Source organism: Vipera ursinii (assembly GCF_947247035.1).
Source record: "Vipera ursinii genome assembly, chromosome: 3".
Taxonomy (NCBI): Eukaryota; Metazoa; Chordata; class Lepidosauria; order Squamata; family Viperidae; genus Vipera; species Vipera ursinii.
The window spans coordinates 61,364,657-61,388,933 of record NC_139516.1 but is presented as its reverse complement, the minus strand read 5'-3'; the positions used below and the strand labels follow the sequence as shown (position 1 = coordinate 61,388,933).

The 24,277-nt window shown below is 37.1% G+C and overlaps 1 protein-coding gene across 2 annotated transcripts in view; it reads left to right on the top strand.

Annotated features, from left to right (window-relative positions):
- Positions 1-24,277, top strand: part of FAF1 (Fas associated factor 1) — a 222,531-nt gene that overhangs the window by 85,078 nt on the left and 113,176 nt on the right. For both annotated transcript variants that reach the window (XM_083359601.1, XM_083359602.1), the window contains exon 8: positions 15,049-15,135. In XM_083359601.1, the coding sequence (XP_083215727.1) occupies positions 15,049-15,135 (87 nt within the window). The remainder of the gene's footprint in view (positions 1-15,048; positions 15,136-24,277) is intronic.

Sequence of the window (24,277 nt, the reverse complement as noted above, 5' to 3'; positions counted from 1 at the left end):
TCAGCATGTTCCATAACACCCCTTCTGAGTCATTTTTGTAGCACATACAGCTTATAAGATAATGCTCATAATAAAATTAACAAATAGATCACAAATTGTGCAGATTACAATAAATTAAAATAAAACTCTGATCAATAAATCTTAGGGTAAGGCAATCAATCAATCTCATTCTTTTAATATTTTGAAAATATATGTACATTTTTCTACAGAAGTAGAAATATAATAGGGCCTTATCTGAATCTTTGCTATGAAATTGGTAGACATATGGTCATCAAATGACTGTTCACAAATACCAATACTTTATTTCAGGATAAAAGATACAGTATTCTGTTACATTGGCAAATTCATGTCTCATGCCTGTAGAGAAGTTATTTTTTTAGCTAGGCTTTTTAAGAGACTTGTTTTTCGTTTAGTTTCCCCCCACTCCTATCTCTGTACCATTTAAATAGCAAAACATTGAACAGCTGCTTCAAAAGGGAAATGAAATTGATAGAATGTATCTACATTCTATCGATCTCCATCTTTCGATATCTTTTCTTCCTTACATTCTATAATGTTTGAGCAAGAATTTTAATAAATTCTTAGCTTTTTAATAAAAATAAAACCTATTTTCCAACGTAATAGTGTGACTTTTTAAATATTGTTGTCAGTAAGAGCATTCTATTTAAAACAATTTTTAGTCATTTGTTAAATACCTCTTACTGATTGATTTAAGAAAGAATAGGTTGTTGGAATATTAAAGCTTCCAAATGTTTAACAATCCTTTTTTTTAAACTCCCAGTAGGTAGCAAATAGAAGGGGTATACAGAAGCATTGTGAGTTAACAGGGCAAGGCTGGTATAATCCACCAGGTGCTGGATTTCATTGGGTCTGTGGTCTCAGAGTCTTATTCTGCTTATTTTGCATTCCTACTGCGTTTTTTTTAATTTCGGCTTCTTTATTGGATGCCCCCTAGGCAGATTAGCAAATCAAATTTCAAATCAGTAGTTTGAAATCCTCTGAAATTTCCAGATCAGATTTTGGTGCAACAGAAAAGGCATGAAGATAATATGACAGAGTATATGTATTTGCAATAATCTGAGCACAAGCCATCTTTCAATTACCATCTTGGTATTTAATCTGAACTTTCTTAGTAATTAGGCAGCTGCATGGTTACATATGATCAACAAATTTTGGATGGGGTACTTTACAATCAACAAAATGTAATAAAAGTTGTGTTATATTCTGTATGTATATCCCTTAAAAGCAGGAAGTGCATAAATATTTTAAAAGGTAGTTTAGTTGTGGGTTTTAAATGTTGGAATATAATAAAAGCATTTCTAATAAAACATCTCAGTTTTGTTTTGTGTGTAAACCTCCATAGTTAAAGTTGTACACAGCAATTTCTTGATTGTATAACACTGCATAGCTCAGAGGTGAGATTAGAGAAACCCTGTAGAGTAGATAATACTTGAGGGCATCTACAACCAGAAAAGTATGTGCATTTAAGCATGGGAGGAAGGAAGGATCTGCTTTAAATTTAGTGTAGGGTCACTGAATCATAATGATAGATTAAATAGAGGAGTTGGAACAAAGAATAGGGGTATGCAGTGTGTAGCACTAATACTAGAAGTCTATGCTTTGCAGTAGTTATTTAATGTCTTTTCCCATATGTTTCTGAATAGAGAAGGTTATGACAGAGATGAGCTAAGGAATAGCTTTGTTAGTGAGTAGTTAAATGGAAATAAATTTTTAAAAGAATTCTTTCTGTATACTGCCTGTGAGTACAACAGGGTAATGTTATAATGTTTACAATGATAGAAGTTAACATTCCCTATGACACGTATTTGTAGTTAAGCATACATTTATAATGGACTTAAATACTTTACTCTTCAAACCCACAATACTGTTTGTTATAGCTCTGAAAACATAAAAGACTATGCTCTCGGTTACAGAGGAAGTAAGTTTCAGTTATCTTAAGGAATTTAAGCGTCTGACAAGCAATGTTAATTGTTATAAGCAAATAGAAATATTAAATGGAAGGAAAATTAGAAGTGGGATTTTTCCTAATATTGATGAGCTATTATATCTTGTGTACATGAAACTGATTATGTTTTGTCAATGGTGTGTGAGAGCTTTACTTCCCCTGTGATTCATGAATGGAAGTAGTTTATATGTCCATATGGGCATGGTTGTGTGAAAAAAAGAACCCCAGAGTAATAGATGCACACAGAAAGAGAATTGCAGAATATGCATTTCCTGTAATGACGAAATTACAATCATGTTCCTCCTTCCTTCATTAACTTAAAGAGCAGCTGCTTCTAATGTTTGACCAATATCTTTAAATGCTTCTTTGCCATATCAGTACCCAGCCAACTGACCCATGTAACCTGATCTAACCAACCTATAAATTGGTCAGCTCAGAGCCTTATTTTGAAGAAAAGAAATCACACAGTTCTGAAATGTTCCTATTTCTAAGCCAGATCAACTGGTCAGTGTATATCCCCTAGGCACTACTCATACTGCATTGCTTTCTTTTACTGATGAGAGCAAAACAATGAAGTAGTTAAGACCCACCATGTGCTTTTCTTTCATTCAGACAGATCATCCTATTGATTCTTTATTCTGCCCATCTGGAGCACAGTCTACAAGTTACTTGAATCCTCAGTACTTTTTGTCTGCAGCTTATAACTACCCAGGACTTTGATTCCTAGTATTTGTACGCTATTAGTTCAAGGTTGACTAAGAGTTTGCTTGGACTGTTTCTTGATCACATTTTCCAAACCTGCTGTTCGTTCTATTCCAGGATTTGACTTATATTTTAAGATCAAAAATGCTCTATTACTTTTCTTGAACCTTTATTTTCACATTTGTGAAAGGATCTATTATCCTTCTCATCTTTACCATTACCTATTTCCTTATCTTCTTATGACTATAACTTCGTTGCTTGTATCTTATGATTTATATTGTTAGTATCCTAGTATGATGTATGTTGATTGCTTATTTAGTATCCTATGACTATCACTGAGTGTTGTATCTTAGGATTTATGATGAGTGTATTTTTATGATGATTATGGTCATGATTTATCACTTGTTGCTTGTACGTACACTGAGAGCTTATGCACTGGAGACAAATTCCTTGTGTGTTCAATAACACTTGGCCAATAAAGGATTCTATTCTATTCTATTCTATTCTATTCTATTCTATTCTATTCTATTCTATTCTATTCTATTCTATTCTATTCTATTCTATTCTATTCTATTCTATTCTATTCTATTCTGTTGTGCATCCAGAGAGAATCTTCAACTTGGTACAATACCTTTAGAGTCCAAGGTCTGACATTTGGCATAAATATATATATATATGAATACCTTATTTCATTTTTGGTGCATCACTAAAGTTTGTCTTATATATGAGGTACTATGTTTAGGCCTGTGGTTCTGTTTGTCAAACAGATGCAAGCTATTTCTAAATGAAAGAACTGCAACCATTTAATTATATTTAATTTAGTTTCATACAGTACCAAATTGCTGTGGCTGCAGAGTCTCAGTAACTCATTGCTGTTAAGGAATTTGATGTGCAGAGGTCTCCTTGTGCTACCAAAGAGTTGCACAGACAAGGAAGGGTACTGAGAGTAGTAAAAGTCACACACAGGAGTACACTGAGTTCTAAAAGCAAAAAGTATTTTACTTTTGAGGTGGTGTAAAGACAAAAATGCACAGTCAAAAATAAACAGTCCAGGTCATAAACAATAGCAACAGTCCAAACTACAAAGTCTTCTTACCGGTCCAGAGGTCAAATACACAGTTCAGGTTTACAACAGTAGTAAACCAACAGCAGAGCAAAAACAGTAACAATAGAGATCAGTGAATTCAGAGAGAGAGAGAAGCTACATTCCTAGCTTCCTCTTATGGCCATGAGAACACTTACACACCCATTGGCCAATTAATTTCTTAAAGACATAGCATTATGGTTAATATATTTTCAACCCAACATTGTAGGCTAACACCATATGCCTAACATTTGCAATCATATCCATTATTCGAGGGCTTTCATATAGAACAATCTTCTAAGTTGTTTGAGATTTTTAATCCTTATTTAAATTTATAACCAAATCTTTGAATCTAGATGGGACCTTGCTCCATGGTGAGTTTTTAATTATGTGTGAAGCTCTCTTGAGTATAAATAAGCTCATGCTGTATTTCTCCTTTCCCTTTTTAAAGTGATTAATATCATTCCTGTGTAACACATCATGTTTATCAGCATTTGGGTTTCTTGCCCCATTTTAATACTACTTCAATTACTTATTTGGTAATAATAATTACCAAATTACCAATTCTAATAATTACTTACTAGAAACGTTATATCAGCCCATGTGCTAGTCATTTTCTTTCAAATCCATTCACAACAAGAAATCACATTTACTTACTGTAAATGTAACTGCTGCTTTAATATTCTACATCAACATGCAAAAGTTTGGAATTGAGGAGCCAGAGTTAGAACATTCATCTAATTTCCAGATTTAGGCATTTTCATTTTGAAAATGTTACTGTTTGTTATTGTTGAAATCAATGCATTCACCTTGTTGTTTATTAGGTAATCCAGAGTTTTCTGAAATACTTCTATTCTGTTGTGGTAGGATTTTTATTTATTGTCTAAAATTGGGTTTCATGTCCTCTTCACTTCCTGACCCCAGAGACTTAGAATATCCAGCAACTCTTGCGTTATCAGTATTGCAGCCAAATAAACATAGTTTGAAAGCCTACTGTTAAAGCTCTGAAGGCTTATACCAAACTCCAGGCCCATAGCTTGTCAAGCTGGAAAATGTCACCGTTTCTGCCAAAGTGTCTGGCCTTTCCAAACATGTGACAAACAACTAAGTGTCTCCAAAAATATTATCCATAGTCAACATTAAAAATTGTGCCATTTGTTCTCATTTCAATTCTATATTAATCACTCTGTTTCACTCACTGAATATTGGTGGTAGTGCTATAAGACAATTAATTGTACTTTCTGTCTCTGTTAAGCAATCCCCTTTTTTCCTTTGTGGAACTGGGCTTCAATTATTGATCATTAATTCTGTTTTATAATCTTTTGCTACAAATGCTAGATGAGGGAATAGGTTTCTCAGTTGCTTCTTATCCTATTCTATGGAGAAAGTAATTCAGAATCAGAACATGCTAAAAGTTTACAATGAACCTGTGAACTATAACATTTTTGTATGTCTTTAATCCAGTTCTTTAGATTTTTATAGATACTTGGGCATGCAGCCCATCTATTTTTTAATTTTTAATATCACCAAATCCATAACAACTCATATCAACCTACAACAAAAATTAAAATAGTCACAATTCAACGTAGTTACGAGAAATAAAAATTTCTGTGGTAAAAAGCTAGCTTAGCAAAGAAGGAAGGTTTTTAAGGCAAATGACAAAATTTGAATCAAGACACCTTCTAAGATGTATACATAAATTGTTATTAAAATGTGTCATGGAGACCAAACAGGTATAGATAGTCCTAAAGCGGCTACTGCAATGAAGTCATAAGTCAATCCCACATGATCATCTTCCTTAATGACCCCTAAAACTGCTCTCTCAAGGGCAGTTGTTAAGCGACCGTGCAAGTCATTAAGCAAATCATGTGTGCCTCAGGATGTGGGGCTGGCTCTGGAAGGCCTAGTGAAGACCCCGGCTCTATTCTTTACTTCCCGTCCCTATGGGCCTTGGACCTGCTCCCCCCCCAGTTCCTGTAAGACTTGTACCTGCTCCTGACCCAGCCACTCAGGCACTCAAGGGAGCCTCACGATGGCTCAGAGGCTATTGGTGCATGCAAAGCTGTTGCAGCCTTCAAGATTCAGCCTGCTTCTCAGCCAGCTGTTGGGCCCAGCAACCCCAACTAACCTTTCTGTTTTCTGTAGCTTCTGACAGAGCTGCCCAGCCAATGAGAGGCTCAGCTTTCCTACAGAGGCAACCTTGTGGTAGCCTCCTGCCATTCTGCAAGCAGGTGCTATTCTTAGCTGTTGTCACAATCCTTTGGAAGGCTCCGTTTTTAAGGAGGCTCCATTTTAAGAATTTACTTATGGTATAACGTATGAGAAAATTGGTACAAAATTTTATGGTACTTTTCTCTCTCTCTCTCTTTCACTCTCTTGCTGGGCAAATAGCAGCTTCAGGGGTAGTTTTCATGATTCTTCCATACTATGTCTAATATCTTCCTGATTTCCATTGACTGCAATAAAGTTTGAGAATGTGCAATTCATCTTTTCTTCTGTTTTTTCCTGTCAAAGTTTACATTGTAAACTCCTTCAATCAATTATCTATGAACTGAAGATTTTGTGCTTATATCACAAGCAAAGGACATTTTGGGAAGAGGAACTTGTCAGAAACAGTTCTCTTCCAAATGCTTCTGGAAATACAATTAAGAATTTCTATACTCACATTTTAAGAGTCTCTTCTTTCGTTGATAATATATTCTTACTTCAAAATGTAATAAGCAGACAGTCCTGCTGTATTGGAAGATTGTCATTTTATGGACATATCCTCTATTATTATTCTGCTAATTATATACTAGCATTTTATCCTAATTATTCTATTGATCCAATACAGCTCTACAAGAGATTTCTCCTTCACATATCACCAAAGACTTTCCCCCTTCCCCCTTAACATTTTTCAGACATATTTTTATGTGAAATCATGGTCGGGGTGATAAAATAAAAAAGTATGAAGAACTTAAAAGCTAGATGATATTTCACATGCTATTAAGGAAAGGAAAGGGCTAGGTTTAAATATGGTTACCTTTTATTTGCAACAAGTACCCTAGAATGTATTTTTCTAAATGACTTCCAAGTCAATTCACAAATAAATATCTCGGCTCTTCCATATATTTTTATATTCTTCAAGTGCATTTCTAGTTTGCTTGATTTGCCCAAACAAATTTTGAAGAGAAATGGAGGAACAGTAGGGAGGAAAAACAGCTCATAGAAACAGACAAGGGAAGAGAAAGCTTAAGAAAAAGTGAAAGTTGTGATACTAAATGCCAATTTCTTAATGTGGATTAAGTTTTGTATATGATCTTGCCTCTAAAATTGTTTGAGAGCACTCTTTGCTCTTTAATGAGTCTTGGCACTTTTTGTAGTATCTTTTAAATTGTAGAAGTCAATCCTGAACGTATTATTCACTATGTTCAATGGATTTACCTCCCAATAAATAAATTTAGGGCTGTAGCCTCTTGATTAATTCACAGTCTAACATTTTGTTTTTATCTTCCCCATCCTTAAAAAAGTGAATTTGTGCAGCCTACCTGTTCTGTAATACAATCCAGCGTAAATGACCCTTGATCACTCCATTTGTCTGTTCTATTGATCTGTTTGTTTTCCAATGCTTCTGCATGTGCCCTTAAACAACAAACCTTTGGAGGCAGGGCATGTGATATTTAAAAACAGCATTCAGTTATACATTGCTGCACAAATCATGTAAGCCTGCTGAGAGTAATCTTATAATAATGCCACATCTACAAAATAGAGAACATATTTTGATTTTATTTTTAAAATCAATAATTTTCATGTAGAAAGAAGAAGCTATAGAACTTGAGTTCCTGATGTTGTTTTTTAATATACTACCTATCCCCCAAAGCAGATCATCGTTTGGTATTATTTATTGGCAGCCATTTTGCTATGTCGCTGAGTCATTTTTTTATCCTAGCTTTTCAAATATATATTTCTGAATGAAATGTTGCATTAGCAATTTATATTCATTACTAACAGTTTTTTGTATATGAAATGCAATTGCTATATAAAATATTAGATTTTATATAAAATGATAAATAAGAAATAAATAAGTGGAACTGAGACTGATGAACTTTTACATTTGCCAGCTCAAGGTGTATTACATGGAACAAATACTTAATATAGAATCTGTTCAGAATAAGAGACCTTTGAATTGAAGATATATAGGCTAAAAATGCAGATTGTTTTCTTAGTATTCTGAATACATATATGAGAAATATGGTTCCCTCTCAACCTAATGATCTTTGAAATATAAGAACTGTGATATTAGGATTGATTAGCAATTGCAAGATTAGGGTAAATACTGTTCATAAAAAGGGGCTCCAGGTTTGAATGCCCTCTTTTTTTGCTGATTGCTTTCCCGTTAGCTTATGATAACAATATAGCAAAGTTGGTGAATTAGCTATATTTCATTTCTGAGATACACTTTTTACCCTGATTGTGTATTGGTATGCATATATCTCCTAGTGGTGGTATGCAGGCGACAATACATTGGTTTGCAGTACTATACATTAGAAATCATACCTACAAGGAATACTACTTTGTTGCTTTTTTGACACATTGCCCAAAATATGCTAAAAACATCCATGCTGTCACTAATGTCGCATGTGGCACAGAGGTACAATAAATGCTGTTATCCTAGCTCGTGCCTTCTCTGTTTTACTAAAAAAAAAGTTACATTGCTTGATCAAAGCCATAATGGATAATGGAGATCAATATGGGCCTCCCTATGACATATGGAAGGCTATTATGTAGCTTGTCGATCAGAAGGTTGGCAGTTTGGTGGGTCAAATCCTGAGTGCCGCGTAACAGAGTGAGCGCCTGTTACTCGTCCCAGCTTCTGACAATCTAGCAGTTCGAAAGCATGTAAAAATGCAAGTAGAAAAATAGGGACCACTATGGTGGGAAGGTAACAGCGTTCCGTGCGCCTTTGGCGTCTAGTCATGCCGGCCACATGACCATGGAGACGTCCTCGGACAAGTGCTGGCTCTTCGGCTTTGAAACGGAGATGAGCACCGGCCCCTAGAGTCGGAAACGACTAGCACGCATGTGCGGGGGAACCTTTACCTTTTTTACCTTTAAGTGTTGAAGGTAGCAAATGTTGAACACAAGCTTATTTTTCCCTTATTTAAATTAATCAGATTTCTGACTCTCTAATTTGGGAAAAGACAATCAGCTGAGATATCCAGCTTCTAAGAGTTCAGCAATAAGCAAATATTGTTACTACCATGGAGTTGGCTTAAGTGCCTATTTGGGATACTTAGGAGGAATAGCCAAAGGCCCAGAATTGGTGCCACTATCTCCAAATATTTACTATAGGAAACTGCCATGTCAGTTTGCAAACCTTAGGTTTACAGATGTATCTTTATTCAGGCTTCTAAGTTCTGCTACTTCTATGCTAAGCCCTGACTGTATAGGTACATAAGAAACTTTTTCATTTTACATAAAATATTCTCAACAAACAACTCTCTGTGAATTAACATAGGATTTGTTCATTTTAAAACATTACAGTGATAGTGGGTTTTTTTTTAAAGAAAGGCCAGTTGATACATTATCAGAGAGCAACTTTTTTAAAAAAATACTGTAGGTCGAAAGAGGACTGGCTTTGGCATCTTTTCAGAATGCATTTGTTAATATAACCTGAGCCATTTGTTTAAGTAAACACAGTGCATGCCTAAATACATTTTACCTGCTACTTCCCAGCTGAGGCTTGTCTCTAATAACTAGTGTATTTTGCAACAAGCTGCTCAACAGATGTCATTCTGGTTGAATAATACTTGTGTGTTGGCTAGCATTACTCAAACTTTGATCACTTTAGTTCAGCACATCAATCTGGCATTGTGCTTTATACCAACATAACACTTTAAGTCGAAATGCCTTTCAGACTTAGAATAGCAAAGGAATGTTATTGAAATCAGTGGAGTTTCAGATGAATGAATGAAAAAGGAGAATACTGTTTATTTCATAATACCGCGGTGTTGTGTTTTGGAATTAGAACAGAATGTAAGGAATCCAGTTTCCAGAATTTAGTACTTCATTGGTGTTGAAGAACGGGAACTGGCGGGTCCTGATAATATCCCCGGGGGTGTACTTAAGGAGTGTGCTGACCAATTGGCCACGGTTCTCACAGACAACTTCAATCTCTTGTTGCATCAGGCCGTGGTTCCATCATGTTTTAAAACTGCAATCATTGTACCAGTGCCCCCAAAAGCTATAATCACTTGCCTTAATGATTACCATCCAGTTGCACTCACTTCTATTATGATGAAGTGTTTTGAGAGATTGGTAAAGGACTATATGGTTTCATGCCTTCCCCCTACGTTTGACTTGTTACAGTTTGCCTGTTGGAAGAATCGCTCTGTAGAAGATGCACTTTCCTGTGTGCTTCATCTTAGCTTGGCGCACTTGGAGGAGAAGAATACTCATGTGCAAATGGTGTTTGTTTATTTTAGTTCGGCATTCAACACAATCATTCCTCAGCATCTGGTGAACAAACTGGGCCTATTAAGTTTGAATACTCCTTTATGTAATTGGATACTTCATATCCTTATTGATAGGCCTCAGTTTGTGTGAATTGGAAAGAAAATTTTCAACTCCATCTCCTTGAGTATGGGTTCCCCATAGGGCTGTGTCCTGAGTCCACTACTGTTCACCTTGATGACCCCTGACTGCTCTGCCAAATCTGCTACAAATTATATTGTGAAGTATGCAGATGACACAGCTGTGGTGGGTCTTATCCGGGGTGGCAGTGAAGATTTATTTATTTTTATTTTAATTCCATTTATATCCCGCCCTTCTCCGAAGACTCAGGGCGGCTTACAAGCTTAGCAGTAGCCTTCATTCTATGTATATGCCTGCTTATTAGGGCTTTCACACACACACCCAAGCGGCATTATTACAAAGTCAGCTTAATTGCCCCCAACAATCTGGGTCCTTATAGGATGCTTATAGGGAAGAGGTGAAGGCTCTGGTGGACTGGTGCAATAAAAGTAACCTGGTTCTAAATGTTGATAAAACAAAGGAGATCATCGTAGATTTTAGAAAGAGCCGGCATAGTCATATTCCATTCAGTATCAAGGGTGCAACTGTAGAGGTGGTCAACAGTATTAGGTATCTGTGGGTGCAGATAACTAACGATCTCCACACTGGTCATCCTTAGTGAAGCGTGCAAACCAGCATCTGCGTTTCCTGAGTCGGATGAGGACAGGACATCTCTCTTCTTCTGTCCTGGCCACTTTTTACAGAGGCACAGTTGAGAACATTTTAACAAACTGCATCACTGTCTGGTTCAGTGGCAGCAGTGCCTCAGATAGAAAGTCCATACAGAGAGTGGTAAGGACAGCCGAGAAGATCATAGGAAGCTCACTTCCTGGTATTCAGGATGCTTCTTCTAATCACTATGTGCTTAGAGCTCAAAGCATTGTTAGAGACCCCACACAGCCACTCTATGGTCTGTTTCTGTTCCTCCCTCTGGAAGGAGGTTTTGAAGTATTTCTAGCAGGATTACCCGATTCGCTAATAGCTTTGTTCCCTATGCCATCCATCTGGCAAACTGGCAAGATTCATTTTTCTCGCCACGCACAAGTATACATAATCTAGACTGTGTTGTTTCTCTGTGTCATATAATATATGTGGGTATATATGCATAATTTTGTATTTTTTTATTTTTGTCATATTTACGTAGTGTATATTGGAGGTGGTGACCCTTTGAGAGCTGTATGCAATGAAATTTCATTTCAATGTATGCCGATTAGTGTACATTCAAAGTGACAATAAAGTTATTATTCTTATTCTTATTTATTCTTATTGCTGTTTTTGTAGATTTTATTATATGACTGACATTGGTTTCTTAGATAAGAAAACTCCCTGTCTTCATAGTATGTGTCTTAATTAAAATAATATTAATTTCTGAAATAAATAAAATAGGAAAATTATTTTCAATGCCTTTTATTCCTGGACATATTAACACTAGCGTTAGGAAACACATCATAGTACTGAATTTTCTTATGTCAGCTATAGTAGTAGTTATGTCTGTCCCCTCCTGATATGGAAAAGAAATCTTTTTTTTAAGGTATTCTTAACTGTTTAGGAAGCTTATCTTTATTCTCTGCAGGTTATCCTACACTTGTTAAAACACCCATTCTGGAATTATTGGTTTATCTAAAATGCAAAATCTTGAAAATTTTCTTGGTTACCCTATGCATCTGTATTTATTTATTTTATTTATTTATGGGGTTTTACTTATGCAGGGACGAATATAATTTTTTAAAATTTGTTTTTAACTTTTGTATTTTTGTTTTTAAACCGCCCTGAGTCCTTCAGGAAAGGGCGGTATATAAATGTAATAAAATAAATAAATAAATAAAAAATTTATTTAATTAGATTTCTATACCGCCCTATTCCCGAAGGACTCAGGGCGGTTTACAGGGCAGCATAAAATACAATATAAAAGATAATATAAAATTAAAATAAATTAAATTAATTAAGCCCAACAATTAAAACAATATTTAAAAAGCTAAAACCCCTTCAGTGCAGGCCTGATAGATCAAAAAGCCAGGTTTTCAGGTCCCGGTGAAATGAACGCAGATTGGGGGCGGTCCGGAGTTCCACAGGTAAATCATTCCAAAGGGCAGGCGCGCCCACAGAGAACGCTCTTCCCCTGGGAATAACCCGCCGGCATTCCTTAACCGACGGTCTCCTGAGAAGGCCCTCCCTGTGGGAGCGCACGGGACGAAGGGAGCTTGATGCCGGCAGCAGGTGTTCCCTCAGATAACCTGGACCCATGCCATTAAGGACTTTATAGGTCATCACCAGCACCTTGAATCTCACCCGAAGGGCAACCGGAAGCCAATGCATCTCACGGAGTAGAGGTGTTACATGGGAGTATCGGGAAGCCCCCATCACAACTTGTGCGGCCGCATTCTGCACCAGTTGAAGCCTCCGAGTGGTCCTCAAGGGCGGCCCCATGTAGAGAGCGTTGCAGTAGTCTAAACGGGAGGTCACGAGCGCATGAGTGACTGAGTGTAGGGCATCTCGGTCCAGATAGGGTCACAACTGGCGCACCAGGCGAACCTGAGCAAAAGCCCCCCTGGTCACGGCTCCTATGTGGTCTTCTAAACTGAGCCGTGAATCCAGGAGGACGCCCAAGTTGCGAGCCCTATCAACGGGGGGTAACATCTCACCCCCCATAGTTAACGATGGACAAAACTGGTTCTCCCGAGATGCCGGTATGCACAGGCACTCAGTCTTGGCAGGATTGAGTCGGAGCCTGTTTCTCCCCATCCAGACCTGAACCGCCTCCAGACAACGGGACGTCACGTCGAGGGCATCACTGAGTTGGTTCGGGGTGGAAAGAAAAAGTTGGGTATCATCAGCGTACTGATGATACCCCACCCCGAAACCACAAATGATCTCACCCAGTGGCTTCATATAGATGTTGAACAGGAGGGGAGAGAGGACCGACCCCTGAGGAACTCCACAAACGAGAGGCCTCGGGGTGGACCTCTGCCCTCTCGTCAACACCGACTGCGAATGGCCCAGGAGGTAGGAGGAGAACCACCGTAAAACAGTGCCCCCCACTCCCAACCCCCTGAGACGTCGCAGCAGGATACCATGGTCGATGGTATCAAAAGCCACTGAGAGATCTAAGAGGACTAGGACAGAGGAGCAACCCCTGTCCTGAGCCCGCCAGAGATCATTCATCATCATTCATCAGTATGTGTATGTGTAGTGTGTGTGTGTGAAAGATAGATAGATAGATAGATAGAATGATAGATAGATAGATAGATAGATAGATAGATAGATAGATAGATAGATAGATAGATAGATAATTACCTTTTCCTGAGATATGGTACAAAATAGAAATTGCTGGAACCATATTATGAACTAATCAGGTAAAGTTTTGTTTGGTACACAAAAATGACACTGAAATAACTTTTTAAACTTTTGCAATATAAACAACTTTGAAACTTGTAGAACATTAAATATAGTTATTATGGCATAAGGTTTCTTGAACTACAGTTCAGTTAAACAGGTGCATCACTTTCCAAAGAGAGAGAGAGAGAGAGAGAGAGAGAGAGAGAGAGAGAGAGATTACTTATAAGCAATGACTTAAGAATAAAATGTAAAATTTATGTAACATAGAATGTAAATTTAACATGCTATTAGTATGTTCAAAACTTTGTGTATATAAAATTATTAGTGACTTATAATCTTTGGTTCCCAGATGTCTACGGAGATTCTCAGTCATCCAGGTCATGGTTGTCCCAAAGGTGCTTTTTCAAGAGGCAACTGAACTTCCTTTTTTTTCTTTGAAGATGTTTTGCTTCTTATCCATGAAGCTTCTTCAGCTCTGTGAGAAGCAAAACGTCTTCAAAGAGAAACAAGAAAGTCCAGTTGTCTCTTGAAAAAGCACCTTTGGGAGTTGGTTCCCAGACTGATAAGAGAGTCATTAGCTGCAAATGTCCATCAGAAGGCTGTAAAAAGTTAAGTCAGAAAGTCTCCATTCAAATGTACATGGGATATTAGTGCTACATTGAAAGAATTAAGATGTGGAAATTACTATAGCCTCATTCTATCTATCTCAGTGAATATTTCTAAAGAGAATTGTGTCAGATGCATGCTTATAGAAGAATCAGTTTCATCTTAGAGAGAACTAAACAGTTTGACAATCTAGTGTTAACAATAATTTGTTAGACAAATAATACCTGCAGTGGGATAAAATTATTGTGGTTCAGAAAGACCACAAAAAAGACCACAGTAAAAGAATCAAAGTTCTTGGTAAGTTGAAATCCGGTATTAGATTATGCCTAATAAATTCTCATATTACAGTATACCTAATAAAGTGCTTTTATTCATCAGTGGCCACTTTAAAGTAATAGTTAATACATATACAGTATTGGCAACTGAACAAATGAAAATAGCAATGTTGTGTTTGATTTTCTTAGATCTTGCAATAGGACAAAATCTGTTTTTGAATTATTTTTATGAAGGGCATTTCCTTCTTGCAGTACATTGTGTGTTGTATTTGCTACATGTACCAGGTACATTTATGTCCAAGTGATTTTACAGTAAACATGATGGTTGTGTCTGTAAAACATTTGGTATGGGAGTAAACAGCTAAATTTTGATTCTAGCTTTTGTTAAAGGTCCTAATGATTGCTGTAAAAAAAAATCACAATTTCTCAACTTGAACGGCACAACTGTAGTATTTAAATTATTACTGAGTGCTGGTTGTATAAAGTAAGCATTTGCAGCCATTTATTTGTTTGTTTGTTTATGGCAGGTTAAACGAAATGTGTATGACCTGACTAGTATCCCTGTTCGTCATCAATATTGGGAAGGCTGGCCTGCTTCTGCTACAGATGACTCAGTAAGTCATAATTATTCAGCATTTTCGTAAATAAAGTATTTTTTTCTAATCCATATTGTGGTTTTCTGTTGGAAATACTTGTTACATTTCAAAAATATTTCTATGCAAATACATTTTGTAATTTAGTATGATGTTTTTGTGTCAAGCTTGATTCCAGTTGATTTCATACCTATGCACTTTTATTGGTAAGAATATTAAAACAGTTTGCCATTATCTTCTTCCAGATGTTTTCTTTTTTGTCGCATTTCCTGGTGGTCTTTTATCCAATTACTAAATATCCTGCTCTGTTTAGCTTTTCATGATAAACCAAGAATGGCCAGATGCTCTAATTTATCTGACTAATAGTACATTAAAGCAACTATTAATTTAGGGCTTCTAAATTGGGAGAAAATTCTTAATACAGATTTTTACATTAAAAACAACAGTTGATATGCCTTGAACACATGGTTTTGTCAGTGGGTTTGGGGATCCCATTCAGAGCTGATCAAGTGCCTTGCCTGATTCTGTTGCCACTTCCACAGGTTGAGGAGGGTTGAAACTGAGTGGGATTTAAATTGCATTTTTAACAGTTGGATTTTAATGTTGTACATCTCCCAGAGTCACTGTGTATGTTGTTGAATGAATGAATGAATGAATGAATATAATTTGATAAACTGTTTTTTCAATTACTTTTGACAACACTAGATCAGTGAATCATACAGTATTTTCTACCATGATGTTCCTGGAAGAAAATATCACAAGTGGTTAGTCTTGTATATCTGTTGGGGAATATATTTGTTAAAATGGAAGGCTATTTTAAAAAAAACCTTGTGTCATTTTATACATTTTTGTTACATTTATGTAGGTTACAAGAACACTTTTAAAAAGAGTTCATAGGAAGAAGGGGAAAGTATTTCTTGTTCCTTTGTAGAAAGAGACAGGTAGAAGATAGATTAACAAGGTTGGAAGGGATTCTGGAGGTCTTCTAATCCCTGGTCAAGCAGGAGACCCTGCTATTGGACAAATGGCTGTTCAATCTCTTCTTGTGGGTGCTCCAGTGCTGCAGCACCCACAATTTCTAGAGGAAAGCCTGATTAATTGTTCTCATTGTCAGGAAATTTCTCCTTAGTTCTAGGATGGATCTCTCTTTAATGATTTTTCACCCATTAAAGGTAAAGGTAAAGGTTCCCCCGCACATGTGTGCTAGTTGTTTCCAACTCTAGGGGCCAGTGCTCATCTCCGTTTCAAAGCCGAAGAGCCAGCGCTTGTCCGAGGACGTCTCCATGGTCATGTGGCCGGCATGACTAGACGCCAAAGGCGCACGGAACGCTGTTACCTTCCCACCTATTTTTCTACTTGCATTTTTACGTGCTTTCGAACTGCTAGGTTGGCAGAAGCTGGGACGAGTAACAGGCACTCACTCTGTTACGCGGCACTCGGGATTCGACCCGCCAAACTGCCGACCTTCTGATCGACAAGCTCAGTGTCTTAACCCACTGAGCCACCGCGTCCCTTCACCCCTTACTTCTTCTCTTACCCTCATGTGCTTTGGAGAACACGCCAACCCTCTCTTCTCTGTGACAGCCCCTCAAATATTGGAAGACTGCTATCATGCTGCCCCCTAGTCCTTCTCTTAGACTACTTCTCCCAACTCTTCGTTGTACGGTTTAGCCTCCAGATCCCTTATCATCTTTGTTGTTCTTCTCTGTACTCATTCTAGGGCAGGCATGTCAAACTGCCGGCCCGCGGGCCGGATGCATCACACTGAAACCACGCCCACCCAATTGCCGGCAATGGGGAAAAAGTCGCAATACGTCGCACGAAGGTCACGTGACATTGCGAGTTTGACATGCCTGTTCTAGGGTCTCAGCATCTTTTTTGCATCATGAGTGGCCTATGGCAATGTCATTCTTTTTCCTTTTATATTAACTCATATGCATTCAGCAAAGCTTTCAGCCTTGTTTTTGTGCATTTCTGTGGAGGTGTAGCGATTTCTTACATATAATGCAACTCTGCCTCCTCTTTTGAAAGGGGAGTACATTCCAGTCATAAGTTTCATCCACTAAATTTTAGTAATGGTAACAATATTGTACCTGCCCTCTGTACTAAGACAAATAGTTTGCCCTATTTGTTCTTATTTTGTTAGCTATTGAAATGCATGCATAATGTTATAAATTGAAACTTGTTTTTAATATGTAAGACAATTATAGAGACTTTATAGTCATTCCAAATTATCTGCTATCTCATGTGTAGCATGTTATAAAATAGTTGTCACATTTTTTAAGTTCACTTAGATTCTCTTTTTTTATTGAAAAGTTTTAAAATACATTTTATCTTTAACAATCCCCTCTCCCCCTCCCCTACCTACCCCTCCCTCCCCTTTCCCCCCTCCCCCCCCCCCCGACTTCCCAGAGCTAAGTACAGGGTATAAAAACAAAGAACAATCATAAACATCCATATGCTACCAACAATAAATTCTTAAATCTATCACTCTCTAGCTCATATAAGATAACTACAAACAATACTAATATTTCATATAGAAAAAAAAAGAAAATAGAAAGGAAGACTTATTCAAATGCTAAATAAAACTTTTTAGTCCCATATTTCTTCTGGATATATTCAATCCATTTTTTCCACTCCATAATATAGCGTTCTTGCGAATGATCTTTCAAATAAGCCGAGATCTTTGCCATTTCTGCCAGGTCAGAAACCTTTAAAGTCCATTCCTCTATAGTCGGCAGTTCCTCCTTCTTCCAATATTGACCTATTAAAAGTCTTTCTGCTGTAATTAAATTCAACATCAACTTAGTGTCCACAACAGTAGCTTCTGTAATTATACCCAACAAAAAGAATTGCGGACAAAACTTTATCTTTTGCTTGAAGATCTTCTGCATATTCCACCAAATTTTTATCAAAAAAGCCTTAACCTTTTTACAAGTCCACCATATGTGAAAATATGTTGCATCTTCACCACCACACCTCCAGCATTTTGGCTGATAGTTCGGATACATACTTGCAAGCTTTTTAGGATCTAAATGCCATCTATAAAACATTTTATAAAAGTTCTCTCTTAAGTTTTGAGCTTGTGTAAATTTTACGTTCCTCACCCAGATCTTTTCCCACGTGTCCATTGTAATAACTTCTTGGATGTTCTGGGCCCATTTTATCATACAATCTTTAACAAGTTCTGTTTCTGAGTCAATTTCTATCAATGCAAGATATATCCGTTTGATATGTGCTGGACCCTGATTTCTAATTTGCTTTATCAAATTTTCATCAGTCATTGCAAAACCAGTTTTCTGATCTTCTTTCCACCTGGCCCGTAACTGAGTATATTGAAACCAAGTTTGAACAATCTTCTCATCTCGCAAGAGATTATACGATTTTAAACACCATACACTTCTTTCCAAGCTTAAAATCTCCTTATACGTGGTCACGTCATGTTTGAATCCAACATTTATGTTTTCTATTGCGTGTTTTGGAATTGCCCACAATGGCATCTTACAGTCTAACTTGTGTCTATACTTCTTCCAAACTCTCAACAATGCCTGTCTTAAAATATGCACTTTAAACACATTATCTACCTTCTTATCATACAACAAATATGCATGCCAGCCAAATAACAAGTCGTGGCCCTCAAGATTTAATAATCTCTCTTGTGTCAAATTAATCCAATCACTTATCCTTGCTAACGCCGCAGCTTCATAGTATAATTTAAGGTTGGGCATTTTAAGACCACCTCTTTCACGAGTATCCTGCATAATCTTAAGTTTAACTCGTGGCCTTTTCCCTGCCCAAACAAATTTATTGATGCCCCGTTGCCATTCTTCCAAATTAGAATCTTTCTTAAGAACCGGTATCATTTGAAATAAGAATAAAAATTTAGGCAGGATATTCATTTTCACTGCTGCGATTCTTCCCAACAAAGACAATTGCAATTTTTCCCAACTCTCCATTTCTTTTTGAATTTTTCCCCATAGTTTTTCATAATTATTTTTATATAACTTTGTATTAGAGCAGACATGTCAAACACAAGGCCCGGGGGCCAGATCCGGCCCGCGAAATGGTTTCATGCGGCCCGCGAAGCCATCCTGGAAACAGTGAGGGAACGGCCCCCACTGCCTTGGCCCTGGCCCAGAGACCCTCCTTCTGCCAAAGACCCCCAGATCTGTCCCACTCCTGCCCAGGCCCCCATAGGCACCCTTGATGCGAACGATGTAGAGCTGCCATGCCCACCCAGTAGGCCATACGTACTCTAGCCACACCCACCCAGTAGGCCACGCCCACCCTGGCCATACCCACCCAGCCCCCTGAGGGCAACTGCAATGCTGATGCGGCCCTCAATGAAATTGAGTTTGACACCCCTGTATTAGAGGGTGACAAAAAAATATATGGAACGCTTCACGAATTTGCGTGTCATCCTTGCGCAGGGGCCATGCTAATCTTCTCTGTATCGTTCCAATTTTAGTATATGTGCTGCCGAAGCGAGCACGAGTTCACTTAGATTCTCAAGGGCAAAGAAAGGCTGTCACTGCTGTACATTTGGCCCAAGAGTGCCACGCCGGTATTTTCAAGGAAAGTAGCTAGTCCTTGTCTTGGATGTAGAACTGAAGCTTTTGATAAAAACAAACATAGACAAGGTTAATTGCAACCTCTGAAATATATTGGTGTATTGTCATCTGTTGCTAGTTGAGTTTAGGCCAGAAAGGATTTGAAAACCCATGATTTCTAATCCAACTACCAGCAGCTGTTGGGAAAGTAGCCAACTAGACAAAAAGGAAAAGCTTTTCTGTATGATAGGATGTCCAGCTTGAATAAAACACACAAATCTGTTTTAAACTCTGTTTTAACAAGTGACAATGTTGCAGGTGATTTTCTTTTTTCCTTTTCAAGTTTAATGAAATTGGTGATTGTTAAGTCATCTGCTTTTCAAGCAAATGAGTCTAGAAAGCTCTCAGCTTGAAACTACTGCAGCTGAGCCCCGTCAGCTGTGTAAACATTTCTGAATGTGTTACTCCCAAAAAATATAATTAATTTTTATCTGAAATTAGAACCTTCAACTTAATATTTATGAAGATTTAATGTTAGTAATAACAGTCTGAAAAATTGCAGCCTCCTTCGCTATTTATAAAGCCTGTTTCTAAAGTGTTAACTGTTAATTTTCCCCCTTTTTAAAATCCCAGGCTTTGGGAAATAACTTAATTTTTAATAAATATCTCAGCGAAGGCTCTTCAAGAATATTAATCATAACTTCTAACGATGAAAGAGTTAAAGACGGACTTGATTAGAATACTTTTAATTTACATTTCATACAGCATAAAAATACTTTGTTATACCACAGGAGGTTTTTTTCAGTGCAGTTCTCGTTAACCTTTGCCTTAGCAAACAGGCAACTAAATAAACTTCTAATAATTAGTTTCTGTGTAAGTGAGCCTCCTATGAACCTAATAAGCTTCATTCTTTTGCATTAAATGCAGAAATGCGTCAAAGTCAGGAGACTTTTTAAAAGCACTACTGCTCCTCTTTGTGATTTTTAGTCTAATAAAATGTAGGGTACAGTCAATAATGACTTTAAAAAAAATTATTTTTTTTGCCCACTTGCACAAAGAAAATCAGTAGGTAAAAGTGAGCCAGTAGGGAAATATTTTCATGCTGTGTAAGTTTGATAGGAGAAACAAGGAGCTAGCAATTTTTTTAAAAAAATGCCATTTTACACTTTAAGAATGGCTTTTTAGTTTCTATATAAACATTGCTAGCATTGGGAATGTATAATTGCTTCATTTCATTATAACATAAGCACAGTTCCTGATTTAGGTTCAATTTAGGTATTTTGGAAAAAAAAATTGATGCTACAAACTTTACCTGCATGATTAGTGGTCCTGCTATGTGCTATTGTCTGATGTTGTCATCACATATTTTAGCATTTCCCCCCCCCCCCTAACCTAAACCATTATCTTATGGAACATATTTTATAATGATGAGACTTAAAATAGCAACACATTAAAAAAATTATTAATACTTTATGGAATAGTCACAAGGAACAATTTATTGTTTTAAACAGTTAGAAAAACACATATTCCAGAAGGATGTTTTTCTTCTGCTCTTTTTCTCAGTTATATTTCTCACTTGTGTTTTTTTCTAAATGAAAGAAATTCTTTGGCTGCACATTTTTACAGTCTGTTAACCAAGTAAGTACATTCTATTTCCTGGTGCTCAATCAAGTGGCATTTATGTCATTTACCATGATCAAGTAATAGTTTACTATTTGTAAACTAATGTTTAGATTGAATAGGTAGGCCTTGGTGTAAAGTCCTTTTTAGCCTATTCCAACAGGTGAGGAATAGACTCTTTTGCCATATTGGCATTACTTAGAAGTACATATATAAAAAAACAATTTAGTTCCAATTTCAATTCCACAACAGTAACAGCAGACTCACAGAGAGAAGGAAGGGAGAAGAGCTATTTTATTTGTTTGTTTGTTTATATCTTGCCTTTATTATTTTTACAAAAAGCTCAAGGCGATGAACAAATCTAACATACCTTCCCCCCCCCTCCCATTTTCCCCACAACATCAACCCTGTGAGGTGGTTGGGCTGAGAATGAGTGGCCCAAAGTCACCCAGCTGGTTTTCATGACTAAGGTAGGGTAATCAAGGTCCTTTTTACTGAACTTTCTAGCAGATTATGGCAATGTTCAAACAGCTGGAAAGTTAGATTTAGAATTGCCCAGTAGTTCCACCATCCTCACCACTTGCCTTCTTCTCCTTGAAATTTCTTTAGGAGTTAAAATTGTGATTTTCCCTCCCTCCTGTCCCTGTTCCTTCTCCACCTCCAAGAAGTGAAGCAGAGAACAGAGAATAGATAGTGTTGCTAAGTACTATCTACCACTATAATTTATTTACAGGATATTATGGGAAGCCAAGTAAAGTTAGCAAAGATTTCAGGATGACAGTCCTTATAGCTTTAAACAAAAATTTGGAATTTTGGAGCAGAGGTTGATCATTGATTCAGGTTTTCAACTGACAGTTCAGCAGAAATATTATAGGGTATAGAATACAAGAGTATGATTCTATTTTATAACGCTTGCTTTAAATGCATTATAAATGTTATATTGAATGGAATAGGAGAATTGTTCTGATTCACTGTATGTTCTCAACATTTACAACAGGAGTATCATGCTTTGTCTTATAGAAATCATGCAGCATCATGTGCACCGGCAGAAAAAAATATTTTCACATCACTAAATGACTGAAAATTGCTCCACCATAGTTGTTAAATTAATCAATTTACACTATTCCAGACCTAGGAATCCAGTTAAATGCTTTGTTTAGAGGTTTTGAACGTTCAAAGTTAATCCAATATGAAATTATTAAGTGGAAAGTTAGTATAAATCTAGAAGCAAATATAACATTGATCACATCGGATTCCATAGAAAAAAGTCTCTTTGGGGATAAAAAATAGAAGATAATCCAAATTGTATCGATTTGTATGTGCAGCCAAGAAATCCATGTTATTTTTTTGGAGAACACATTGTGTGAAATAGAATGCGTTTTTATTGATTATTTTAAAAAAAGACTAATGTGTAAGCAACCTGTGTCTTTGGAATAAAAAATAGAATTCCAATACTTTTTGTCTAACAAAGGTCAAACAAAGGCATTATATTCTTATAGACCATCTTACCTATTGTGTATCTATCACTCCTACACAGTGTTTTGAAAATAGCATAAAAAGCATAGATTAAAAAAAATCCTGTCCATAAACCTATGCTTATCCTGTTTTGTTGCCCCATCTAATCTATTCTTGTCCTGTGGTTATTATTATGCTAGAAACATATCAGCCTTCTCTGTTTTGGATTACTTACTTAATAACAGTTATACAGTTGTGAAGATGTTGGACTAGAACAGGGGTGTCAAACTCAATTTCATTGAGGGCTGCATCAGCATTGCGGTTGCCCTCAAGGGGCCGGGTGGGTATGGCCAGGGTGGGAGTGGCTTACTGGGTGGGCGTGGCTAGAATGCGTATGGCCTACTGAGTGGGCATGGCCAGCTCTACATCGTTCGCATCAAGGGTGCCTATGGGGGCCTGGGCAGGAGTGGGACAGATCTGAGGGTCTCTGGCAGAAGGAGGGTCTCTGGGCCAGGGCCAAGGCAGTGGGGGCCGTTCCCTCACTGTTTCCAGGATGGCTTCGCGGGCCACATGAAAACACTTTGCGGGCCTGATCCGGCCCCCGGGCCTTGTGTTTGACATGTCTGGACTAGAACTACAGAGAGTTAAATATAGAAACTTTCTAGGTAACTTCAGCCAGTTCCTCCTCCTCACTCCAACTTACCTCCCACACTTGTTCCTGTGTAGATAAAATTAAATCACCTTGATATCCTAGAGAAAGACAATATAAAACTCAGAAAAATAAATAATGCCTTGTGCTGCTGATTGTTATTTCAATCTCTATTACCTCTTCTCTCATGCAGAACCTGAAAGCATGTCTCAGTTTAGTTGTGCTTGGCTATTGCTTTTGCTGGAACTTGGATTCTCTGAAGATTAGAAATATAAATGTAGTTTTGTACTGAGATGTTAAAAGTCTGGCAAGAGCTTGGTCATGGAATCATTTTATTAATTGGTTACATTCCTTTATAATGGAGTTCATTATGAAATATATAAAACTCTGAAACAATCTTCCATTCACTTGCTGGCTAAATCTAGACTTGTATACCCTTAACAAAGTCACTATATCTCTTTCTTCAGCCAGCTTTTCCAACAGAATAGTGTACTTCAACATTTTAGGTAGCACTACTTCGTACAACAGAAAGTACATTATTGATTTTTAAAAAGTCATTGCATTCCCTTATGATAACTTTATTTCTGAAGATTATCTTGAAACAGAATCTTCTCTCTGTGTTGCCAGGACATGAGCTTCTGCATTTGAACTTCAACCAAAGTGAATAAATTATGGATGGTTAATTTTTCTAAATGTCTTTGGGCACATGTGCATATATGCTGACATATAACCCATTTTTGTTCAGTAGGGGAACAAAAATACCTGTTTTCTTTCTAATTTCAAAATATCCTAGGATAATTTCTCTGAAGCATTTGTACCCATATAGTACCCATATATTTCTGACTAGTTTTAATAATGCTACTGGGGCTTCACCAACTACTGACATAGC